This window comes from Camelus bactrianus, chromosome 17 (assembly GCF_048773025.1).
Source record: "Camelus bactrianus isolate YW-2024 breed Bactrian camel chromosome 17, ASM4877302v1, whole genome shotgun sequence".
In the NCBI taxonomy this organism is placed as follows: domain Eukaryota; kingdom Metazoa; phylum Chordata; class Mammalia; order Artiodactyla; family Camelidae; genus Camelus; species Camelus bactrianus.
Genome location: NC_133555.1, coordinates 22247321 through 22259623, shown reverse-complemented (window position 1 = coordinate 22259623; position 12303 = coordinate 22247321). Strand labels below are relative to the sequence as shown.

General features: G+C 39.8%; 1 protein-coding gene and 1 long non-coding RNA gene across 18 annotated transcripts in view; one reads left to right on the top strand and one right to left on the bottom strand.

Annotated features, from left to right (window-relative positions):
- Positions 1 to 10256, top strand: part of LOC105066574 (uncharacterized) — a 34086-nt gene extending 23830 nt beyond the window's left edge. For 11 of the 12 annotated variants that reach the window (XR_012499903.1, XR_012499896.1, XR_012499906.1 and 8 more), the window contains one exon: positions 802 to 1102. This is a non-coding gene — a long non-coding RNA (uncharacterized LOC105066574). Of the gene's footprint in view, positions 1 to 801; positions 1103 to 10213 lie in introns of those variants that run through there. The other variant, XR_012499901.1, reaches the window with a different exon arrangement.
- Positions 1 to 12303, bottom strand: part of ADAMTS9 (ADAM metallopeptidase with thrombospondin type 1 motif 9) — a 156972-nt gene that overhangs the window by 59462 nt on the left and 85207 nt on the right. For all 6 annotated transcript variants that reach the window (XM_074344528.1, XM_074344524.1, XM_074344527.1 and 3 more), the window contains 2 exons: positions 10242 to 10403; positions 7828 to 8004 (listed from right to left, as the gene is read on the bottom strand). In XM_074344528.1, the coding sequence (XP_074200629.1) occupies positions 7828 to 8004; positions 10242 to 10403 (339 nt within the window). The remainder of the gene's footprint in view (positions 1 to 7827; positions 8005 to 10241; positions 10404 to 12303) is intronic.

Genomic DNA, 12303 nt, shown 5'->3' with positions numbered 1-12303 from the left:
CTATGCAGTAATAAGAAGGGATTATATCTCAGTTAAAACCAGGGGCTTGAAAGTTACAAAGTCCCGGGTTCAAATCCTGGTTCAGCCCCAGTCTGACTTAGAGCCAGCTAGTTAACTTTTCTGATGGTGCTCACCTCACCAAGCAGAAGAGATTACATATGACGATGTGGGTGAATTGCTTTGCATAACTCCTAGCAAAAAGTAAATGCTCCAAGATGTGACTGTTACAACAAAAAGTCAAAGCCATCCCTATAACTATGGGAGGAAATGCACTGTACAAAACTGAGGGGAAAACAGCTCTTTTGCGGATAACTGAAGCCACCCATTCATTCACTTCCTGAGATACTTCAGAAGAAAGAGGCTTAGGGAGAATTATTTCACTTATTTCCTATTTTAGTGTATAGGCAACCTAAGAGTAAGAATAATAAATTAATAAGGGCTTCTAAAAAAAATAGACCATCTGAAAGGCATTTATAGTTTAATTTAGATGTCACCCTCAAGGGGGAAAAAAACCCAACAGCAATTCTATCTAGCCCCTAGAAAAGAGAATTGAGGATATATCATTAGTCCATCTGCAGCCAATGTAGTTATATGTATTTAAATTTCTGGGGTCATTAGTATCGGGTATGGTAAGAAATCAAGCCATTATGGTTTTCTTAACCCTGGGGAGGCTAAGTTTTGCGAAGTTAAATGACAGCAATTACAGCGGTGGAGGAGACATTTCCTCAACTCCGATTCTTCTGAATTATCTTTGAAACAGACTCCTTCCTTAAACCTAATCTGCTCAACCTTTACCTACAGGGCTCAGTGACTACAAAAGCGGCCTTCCTGGAACTTCTCCTTCAAAGAGGAAATGATCCCTTGGAATTCAAGCTTCTACAAGGTGGCTACCTGGTGTTTTCCATTTTTGCCTTCTTCTAAAAAGCATCAATCCAGCCTTGCCCTTCCAATCCAGAGAACACATAAACATTCTTTCTCCTTAACTGAACTTACTGCCACACTGAACTTGAACTCTGAGATATACAAGAGGAGAGTTTGTTTTAACAGCTGCTTTTACATAGAGACCCTGGAGTTATTTCTCTCAAGACAGCTGGTTCTGAAAGCCTCTTTTCACTGTCCTATTTTTTCCATGCCCAGCTGTCAGGGAACACCCATTGAAGTGTTCCAAAACAAAGGCACAAAACAGAGAAGGATAAGAGGGTGGTATTTATTGCATGCAAGAGCACCCTACATAGGAAGCCCTTACATGCTGATGTGTGGTTTTTCTCCCCAGTTTATTTTTATAAATTTATTGATTTATTGGCCAGTTGAATATTAAATGCCAATTGCCTGAGGTTGCCCTGTCCAATACGGTAGTCGCCAGCCACAGGTGGCTGTTTAGATTTAATTAAATACAGTTTAAAATGCAGTACCCCTGTTACACTGAGCCACATTAGAAGTGCTTAATGTTAGCCATCTGTGGCTAAGGGCTTCCATACTGGACAGCAAAGATAGAGAATATTTCCCAAATTCCCAAGTTATTGGACTGCTTTGGCCAAGGCTTACCCTCTTTCCAGTAGGATACAGGGAATGCAGATCTGGCCAAGAATGATGGCTTTGTAGGTTCAGCCTACATTGATTGTTTCCCATAATACTTCCTGTATACTTCTTTTCTTGGCTGCCCAATTTCTATCTTATAAATTTTTGAAAAAGGGATGTTGTGGTGATTAAAACAATCTAGGAAAAGTGATCCCACTTTAGAGGACACAAAAACAGCAAGAAGCAAGGATGGTGGTGTGGTGATCCACACACTTCAGATCTATTTATTGGTACCCATTAAACAGCACGGACCCTCAGCCACAACTTCCCACACTTGTGTGAAGGCTGAGGATCCCGGTGGTGGGCACTGGGGCAGGGAGAGGCAGAAAGCCAGGCCCTCCACTCATCCCGGCTCTCAGACCACTGAATTCATGTCTGGGTGCTAATGTAAAGGTGAATAGAAGCATATTTTCTGATAGGAGGCTTTTAAAGGATCCACCTTATCAGCCTACAGCATTTATCACTGAGAACGACTGGGCAACTGCACATTTAAAAGGAAAGACATGATCAATAATTTATATTTATTGACTAAAGATCATTAGCCACCATGAATATATATATGTATATATGTGTGTGTGTGTATATATATAATGCTGTTGGGATGGAGATACATATATATACACACACATATACAAATAGATAGATAGATAGATAGATAGGTAGATATATCTCCATCCTAAAAGCAATTTGTATTTTTATTTTCATGGCTGTAGTAAGGCTGTCAGGAAAAAATGTCAGTTCATTACATGTTCAGTTTTGTTTGTTTAACACCAAAGTTTCTCTTTCTCCACTAGAATGAATAGCTCTGACTTGTTCATTGCTGTATCCTTAGCATTTAGAAGACCCTGGCCCCACAGTAGACAAATAAAAAGTATTAGCTGAAAAATGAATGCCTTTTTGTTTTAAAGGAACAACCCAGAATCTTTTACTCCCTCCCCATAAGATAAATCTTCCTCAACAGCCTTTAATAATCAGGATTCCCTCCCAGCCAATTAGAGGTGGACGCAGCCTCCACCTCCCAATCCACATTCCGGAGTTTCCATTCCCGTCCATTCCAGAAGGGCAACTCGCTGACCTGAGTCAGGGAGGGAACCTACACTCCTTTTCAGGGTCAAAAGGCCCTCCTACCCCTCACCCCGCTCCTTGCCCTTGGACTTTTTAAAATGGCAAAAAGAGAAATCTGTCAAGCTATCTTGAAATATCAGCTATCAGAAGGCAGGAACAGAGTCTCTGATAGGCATACAATCACTGGAAATACAGAAAAGAAAAAAGTCTAGCTAAGTTTTATCTTCAATGAAACAGATGCAGGCCAGTGTTTCGCTGTTTTTGAGCACATTTAAGATGAGCGGTTTATGGAGTCTCCCTCTACCCTGAGCTCACTGCTGTAATTTCACATGTCATGTTTTCCTTAAAAAAAAACCTTATTCGTTATACTCTATATCGACAGAGCCAACTAACATGCTTCTTACTTCTTTTTTAAAAGATACCAGCAGTATGTTTAAGACATCTTCATTACTAAAAAAAAATCTTATATAAATATAAAAATGCATATTCATTTAATGTGACAGTCCTTCTGGTCAAAATCTTGATATCACCCTCCTAATTTGGCTATTAGTGTATCTTTAAAATGAAAGGGAGAGACGTTTTGCCATTCCTTAAACATAACTAGCATGAGGCGTTCCTAGCTGCTGGTCATGGGAATTTACTGATAATGTTATAAATTTGGATTTTGTTGTTGTTGTTGCTGGAGTCAAATGGACAATGTCAATATTAGCTAAACAACGTTGAGGTTAGATGGAGTTTGAGTTTTCAGCATGTCCTTTTATTGAATAGAAACAGGAGTTTAAAAAATTTATTCTGAACATGGGCTGTTTCTTTCTACCCAAATAAACTGGATTAATACGGTCAGTATACTGACACTGAAGTCTTATCACTAAAGTGGATTATCACATAGTCAAAAGGATTCATAAAGAACACCTCTCTCATGGGGTAACATGGGGGCTAAATGTGACACGTATTTGCTTAACTGGGCTTAACTGGGCTTGGTATGTAGTAAATACTCCGTAAAGGTTAGCTAGCATCATTTGCTTTGTAGATGTTATCTTATTCAGCACCTTAGGAAAAAAAGCCTCAAACTCACACAGGGACTCCCTTTTTTGGCCCTTTCACTTTCAATTACCCTGAAAAACTACAGTGCAAAATGGAGGCTCAGTAGGGGAATGTGGAACCAGGAGAGGTCTGAGGTCATCTTCACCATTTATCATTTTTCTGAAAAGTTCAAGTTCGTTGTTACATTTTCTTTATTTTTCTTTAATAAGAAATGCCTTCTGACATGTATTGCAGGTGAACAAATAACAAGGTTGACAAATGTTGTAAGTTTTTTTTTTTTACAGTTATTTGAACACAAAGAATAAGGTATGATCAAATTGATGCACATTAGGTGAGCTTTTTCCTGTACCGACCGCCTGTTACATGTTCAGAACCATTTCTCCTAACCACTTGTTCTGTCTTCCGGCTACGCCCCATCATTCTCTACAAATTCAGTACATGGAGCATTCATATTTCAGAGCTGAGACTCAATCAATCAGGACAACAGTATTAGAAAAGAAAAAAAAAAAACAACAAAATGTTAAGCCTCATATATTTTTGTTTATATCACTAAGCATCGTTTCCAATTCAGAAATATTTCTTAAAGTATCCCTTTCAGATATACATTTTTTACAACTCTCCAATTACATAAAGGCTTGACACTTGGCTACTCAGATTTGGGAGAGGGACGGTACAGGCAGGAGAGGATTTACAGAATTAAAGTGTGTCTTTTTAAAACCGAAAGAAACATATACATGCATTTCTAAGCACACAGCCTATTTGCCTTTACAGTCTGCTAAAAAACAGTGATTTTTAAACATTGTATATAAAATTAAATAACATGGAAAAAAATAAATATGCTTTATTATATAAACACATAGAAATATGTACTACTCCAAATATTCAGATAATACTAGGCTTGGCGGCTTAAAACTGTATTCGGAAAGTGTGGTAGTGATATTTACAATCTTTTTGCTAGAGATAGATGGGGTAAGGAGGTAAAATACTGATGTCAGACATTTTCTCTTCCTGCCTACAGAAGCTGCAAACTTTAATATGAAAATGAGGTAGACACAAATTCATAAGTTGACCAGGCAGAAACAAAAGCACGTTTCCTTCGTGAGCTCATAAATTCTCATTATTTGGGTCGACAAGCATTATTCCAAAGCACCTAAAGCAAGACTCAGAGAATGCTTTCAGGTTTGTCATGAAAAACTCACACAAGCCATTTCTCCTAAGGAGAACCAAAATCTCCAAGATGATCAGCAAGTACGATGTGGCCTGGGGCAAAGCACAAAGAACCATCTTGGGTAGGTGACATCACCTAGCAATCTTTTTTACTTTAATATCTTGGATCAGCTTATGCTAGAATGGTACAGATTTTTTAACCTACTTCCTGCTGTACTTTGACAGTATAGAGCTCTCTTTCCAATTTATCCCTCTAGTCACGGGACGTGTGCATGCAATTGGCAGATCAGTGTAAGAACCTTATTTCAAAAACAAAACATTACCAAGTCAGAGTGCAAGGTTACGTTCAGAAGAAGACAGAAGAGAGGAAATCTGGGGAAGATGCTTTCCACAATTAGGATTCTAAATCTGTAGTGACTTGAGCCAGAACTAAGGGTCTTAAAATGGGGTACGTGAATCCTACATTCACAGAAGCTTCCAGAGTCTGGAAGCCATGCTAACAGCAATTTGGAGTTTGTGTTTTCTAAACACTGCTCCTTAGTAACAATTGTTGAACTAGGCTATCTCCTTCTTGACCTTGAGAAAGGCCTACTCCCACAGCAGCAGTCACTTCTCATACTATTTCCAGGGTGGGAGGACTTGGGGAAAGAAAGCAACTTAGCCGGAGGAGGACTAGTGGCTGGCCTTGGTCTCTAATAAATCTACTTTGCTTTCTGCTGAAAGCAACATGTTAGCACCTCAAACATACTTGTTGTTGTTAATGTCACTGTCATTTACAATGATCAAGCACCATGGAAGTGGCTTTATGGCTATTAACACAATTCACTGAGGTATGCTTCAATTTAGAATTACTAAGACAGTTCCAAAGCATCCCAAAAAAAAAAAAAAAATCAACATAAAAGTAAAATCCAAACCCTACAGTAAGAATCTCAAAGGATGCCCTTGCACGTGTACTTTAAGTAATATATTACAAATGTATCTATTTAAATAAAATGCTTTTGATTCAGTTTAAAAAAAAATCACAGTGAAAAGCCTTGTAGAAGTGGTCTTGCTCCCAGGCTGCAGAGGCATTTAAATATATATTCAAATAATGATCACTTTACCAAGGAGGCATTAAAATCATACAGGCAGCAAAAATATTTTTAAAATCCATGTATTTGCTCCTGTGCACTACAGAGCATTTACAATCTCTCCCTCTCTTTTTCTGTGTGTGTTTCAGAAAACTATGAGCCGGACCGAGAACAACTACCAATAAGAAAAACTGAAAGTCTTCAGTTACATTAATTAGCAGAACATATTTTACAATTTAAGCATTTAAGCTCTTAAAATATCTGTGGGAGAGGGTGGTGATTCTGTGTAAAAAAAAGAAATTAAGCTGTGTTTAGAAACTTTTCAAGAAGGAATGCTTTGGAAACTAATACATATTATATAGTATGTGTTATATATTATATACAACATATAATATATAATATGATATGATTATGTCATACACACACACCCTCTGAGGGGTAGGAGATGTTTTTTGGTCAATATTAAAGAAACACAACTTTTTAGAGAGCAACTGGACTCTCTGATATGTAACGCCAGTGTGGTGTTGGTGTTGGCTGAATGATCAGGGTGAAGTATCATGGGAAAATTTCATGAAAAATAATATGGAGTAGGTGACTTTGGGAAGTTGGAATGTCAGAGATGGTCCTGACATGCTAAGATTATTTCTGATCTTTTTAAAAAAAATAATTCACTTTGGGAGAGTGCCAGGATTGCAGACAAAATACTCTAGGTGAACAATAAATACATCCGAAACGCCCTTGAATCAGATCCTTACAGCTCAGCTGAATAGTACCAGTGGAGATGCCACTCTATAAATTCTAGATTTCTACTTAACACAAAGCACAGTAGTTATACAGCTAGTGTTCAACCTGCAGACACCAAAACCTTTGACTCTTAGAAGCGTCAACAGGTATTGGCCATGTCAGGTCAGTTAATCTGATTTTTAGTTTCAGGAATGGTTAAGACTTTTCCCCAGAACCCTCTGAAATAAAAAAGCCTTCTGGATATGACTTCATATAATATGAATTCGGTTTCAGTGCAATTTATGTATTTACAGGAATGTTTACTCTATTTACATCAAACAGCCCTAGCAGCTCCAAGCCAATGGCACGATTTAGCCAAAGTATTGTTTTGACACAGCCGATTCTTCTGTTTGCCAAGAGCTGCCCCACAAGTTCACATAATATTTACAAGTGGCAAACCTGTCTCACAATGTCAGCTAAAAGCTGATCACAAAGAAGCCTGGGACCGAACTAAAATGGTCTCAAACAGGCTTTGTGTCTTGATAGGAGAGAGAGAACATTTCAGATGCCTTGAAAGGGCATCAGGTCACTGAGTCCACGGTTGGTCTTTTGAATTATCCAAATGACTTCAGTCGATTTTGTGGGCATAGCTCTTGTAGTGATTGTGTTGAGAACTGTACCCGAGTCACACAGAGAGGCAAAGTATAGTCACTGAAGAAAAAAACTGCTTTGGCCTCAATAAGCAGGTATCTTCCTGCCAAAGTCAAAACTACCAGCTTAGAAGAGGAAAGAATACTTGCTTTTGAGTTGTCTGCTTAAATCACTTTGGAGCTCAATAATTATACAATTCAGTATCTTAAACACACACACACACACACACACACACACACACACACACACACATATATAGCCTAGTTCTAGGAAAGGATGCTACTTCTTGGCGTTGGCACCAGGCCTATATGAGGTACATGTATTCGGTAAAGTCACTTTGGCAATATGACAAGAAAAATTAATTCTGCTGTAGGTCAGTAGGAAGCAAACAGACTGTTTACAGCACAGTTTCAGGGATGCCCTTGCCAGTAGGATAATTATTGATCTCAGAGGATTGCCCCAGAATACCTTGGAATCGGGCATGCTAGTTAGATCATGTCGTTAGCAAACAGAAAAGTTAGGGCCGTACCGAACTCCAAGGGCCAGTGCTCCATGCGGCGTCTTGAGGACAAGCGTGTGTGTTACACTGCTCCCGGTCTGGAGGCTTATCAAGAATTTCACAGCTCAGATCTGGAAACCGTTCCCCGTTGGGCCGTTGACAGACCACCAGTCTCGTTCGCAAGCCTCTACCACACAGCTTAGTACACTGCAAGAAGGAAAAGGAGGGCTGGTGTTATTTTGTCTGAACAGCTGGTGGTAAATTTTCTTTTCCCATCGGAAAAATGTCTTAGCCAAACTCTCTTACGGTATCAGGCAAGAGAAGTCCGCAGGCAGAATGAATTACCAAAAGTAATACGTACAGCAGACTGGAGCCCTCTGCCTTCATGGCCGGTACTGTTTACTGAGCATTTCCTCTTCACCTATACTAAGGGCTTTTAGATATATTAACTCAGCAAGAGGAGAGGGTAATTATGAGAGGGTAAGTATTCACTGCATTTTATATATGGGGCAACTGAGCTTAAGAGGGGTTAACTTGATCAAGGTCAATTCAACAGCAAATGTCAAGGATAAGATTACAGTCTTTTCATTGAGGTAGTCAAAACCACAAATCAAACAAACAAAAATCTCAAAACCACTCAGTACCAAATAAAGGAAATAACGACTTAGCTGGTTTTATTTTCTGGCAACCTCTAAGAAGCTGTCACCAACCTCTGGCTGTTCTGTGACTCCAGTCTCCATAGACCTTTGTGACGTTAAAATATTTTACACTATCTCTGAATCTGAGGACAACGCTGGTTTTCCCTGAGGATGAGTAAACAGTGCAGTGGGAACGCTGGATAAGGTTCTGACTGCTGGCCAGGCCCACACTTCTGAGGCAGGAACAAGCTGTATTTCTTGGACAGCACTGCTGTGCTCACATCCAGGAACACTGACAGTTTCCCTGCTGTGTCAAGGCCAGATCGCCCACAGAATTTGGAAGGATCTGGTCCGTGCTGACAGCAAGCATCCCAGCAAATGCGTGTACTCTCCTGGTCCCCATCCAATTACAGAAGCTTAAGCACAGGCCTTACAGGACAGATCTTTACGAGGAGTTTTGGGAAACTCACAATACACAAGTCTCAAAACCTGACTTTCCCTTCCGGCCTTCCAAGCAAAGCCCCCCTAGAATGACGTATTATCAAAGAAAGTCAACAAAACTTTCTGTTATGACTGCTTATGACTACTGCGTTACGTGTATGAAACCATGAAGTGTGGACGTGCGATTCTGGTTAGCCAGGAGTGTGGTGGACTAACACACCTCCATCTCATTTGTTCCCCCACCTGCCTTGGCACGAAGGTCTCCAAGATGTTAGTCCTCATGCTTGATTTTATACATTTTACAGTCAAGACAGAACAACTCAACTAACTTTACATTTGTGCCCTCTCTGTGAATTTAAGACTAGAGAAATATATTCTTTGTTAATTAAACACAATCAATAAGCATCTAAGTCTTACGCATGATAATGGCTCAAAACCCCATTTAATAATAATAGTTGGGGGGACGGTATAGCTCAGTGGTAGAGCGCGTGGTTAGCATGCACGAGGTCCTGGGTTCATTTCCCGGTATCTCTATTAAATAACTAAATAAACCTAATTACACCCCCCCATAACAGTAATGCTAACGACTGTCATTATTAGAATAGCAGCTAACTCTGATTGAAGGCTGTGCGCTAGGTTTTGACATGCATTATCTTGTATAACACACATGAATACTGTTAAGTAGTGCCATTATTACTCCCATTTACAGACGAGAATACAGAAATCTGGCGAAGTTATATTATTTGTCAAAGCCAGAAGGCTTATAAGAGCCAGGGCTGGGAGTGGGACCCAGTTTCGTTTTGCTCGAAATGCTTTCTTGCCTTTCACCCGTCATAACAGGCAGCTCTTAAAAGGTAACAGCTGAAGAATTTCATTTGCGACTATACAGCTAATTCTTCACTTCTACGATTAAAACACATCACCTTTGACAGGAGTAACAGCTCCTATTTATTCTAGTTTCATTGGGGATTTGAAATTTTGGGAAACATGATGCCATGGGAATAAGGGTGCATCACAAACTCCTCAGAACTAGGAAGAGGATGGCAAAATTTCCATTGACTGATTTAACACATATTTTCAATCACTTTAAAAGCGTCCATGTTTTAGTCAACAGAGGTTAACAACTTAAACTAGCATTCATCTGTATTCTTCCCTAATTTTTCTCTCCAGTGTATTCAAGGTGTCTCTATTTGGTAATAAATGCACTTTTAAAAATAGTGCGGAATTAAGACAGGTCTCCTAGTTAATCCGAAATCGAGAAGGTTTGACGAGAACTAGTTCTTCCTTAAAATAAACTATGAACAATAACACTGTTTGGTGTCTGTTTTTCCCCAAAGGATGTAGAAGTGGACGGTTCGCTCTCACCTCTCCCCAGTTGCCATAAGCCCACTGAGGACAAGGGCCAGATTCACAGGCTCTCTGCTCATCGGGTTTTATTCTCTCCACGCAGTCATTGGCGGTGTATCCGTTTTCATCCTGACACACAACCACACGCCGCTGGGACCCACCAGCACAGGTACTGGAACACTGAAGACAGCAGACATCAGTCAACAGGTTAACCCCCACCTCTATCTCGGGGACACAAAAAGCAACTGGTTGAAAGATCAGAGACAAAAGTGACAGAAACAGTTCTCAAGCCATCCACCATGGACAGAAAACAATCATGAGAACCTCCCTTCTGTGGGGATGCTTAATGCTCACGTCTTACAACCACCTGGCAGGCAGAAACGTGGCTTCCCCCTTGCACATGTTAGACCTCAGTAGGTGTTTAATCAATGCCTAATGAGTGATAACGTCTTGTGATTTCCAAAGCAGTCCTATCTATCCTCTGCCTCTTTGAGAGGTTCAGAGGTTTTGACTGATACCATAGTCCTCTGGGAAACTCTTTTTATTCCCCCAAAACTGCAAGTGCCTTTTTAGAATCAACATTTGACTTTCTTTTCAACACAGGGATCAAATTCCAGGCTTAAGGAATTGCCAGTTGTTGAAATTAAGCTTCCATATTAACTCTTTCAATTACCCGAGGAAAGCATCATAAGATGTCCCTTACGTATCATTTTCCTGGCAGGTAATGTTCTCTTCTCTCTTCACAAAAGCCTCTGCTTCAGGGGCTAATGGTAGCAAGATCTGTTTTCTTCCTTTCTTTTTATCCCCCGGTGAACTTACTTGAATTCCATATTGGCAAACCTCTTTTCAGCCTAGTGCTGTCTTTCATGGTTGTCACAGAATTTATGTTTGCCCTTCAGTTAACTTCCCAAACCAGCTTCTCATAGCTCTCTTATTTATTTACATCTTGAGTGTTTTTTTCTTCCCATAATCTCATCATCTTTTGAAATGTGTTTGCTAGTATCCTTCACTCTGACCCGTCACTTATAAAATCTGTTTGGCTATAAACAACCATCTAGTCCCTCAAGCCATTCTCACGAATTATCAAGTCAAACTGCCTTTGTAATAACCCTGTTTTGCGTCTTGGGTTCTGATGGCTACCTCGTGCTATCAAACCCCAGCTCGAACCAGTGTTATTTCAAAATAACCATAAACACTGCTTCTTGCTGGCCGGCTTCTTCTACACAAAGATGTGAATACATCTATTTTTTTTTTCCTTATTGCATGGGGCCTCAGTTCAATTTCCCTGCCTAGGCTGGTCAAACTATCAATGATTTTAAAATATATTGAGTTTCATTTTTAAATGCAGAATGGGAAAATAGATTAAAGAATTTTGTCAGAGAAAATACACAGGTAATTTCTGATTTACAAAAATCCTACCTTCTATTCTTTGAGGCTTCTGATACTTACTTTAAACTTGGAAATATTTGTTTTCTACTTTTAAACAGCTTAATAGGTAAGAAACACAGAGAACTATTATTTTAATCGGCTTTGTTTGAGGACCAGAATATAAAATGTTAGGAAGGAACTTCCCGATTATAAATAGATATGGAATGAATATTTTCTCCCTTGAGTTCTTTCCTTGATAATACATCCTTGTATTAATCCTTTATTATGTCACCTGTGTTATTGTGCCAATAAAAGCTCCTTTAGGGAGCATCAATGTCATAACTTGTATCTCTACTGGCTCCAGAGTGCTGATCCCAGGATTTACTGCCTGGTCGGATCAGCATTTCTGGAAGCAATCTCTCTAAACCACATGCTACCTTCCTTTCAATATGGCTAACTGGAGCAAGAAAGGATAACAGATCCCAGATCAACTAAGCCACCAGCTGCCCAGTGACCAATCAGGTGCTTCCTACTGAGACCCTGATCAGAGACAGCACTTAGCTGGGGGCCGAGCAATTGCACTGCCCGGTCGTGAATGTGCACTGCACAGTTCTGAACCAGGGCAGGTCTGGGTCTTTTACTTCCACACACAGGTGAAGTGTTGCACATCCTCTTTCTCCACATCCAATTTTGTCATCTGGTGATTAACAGA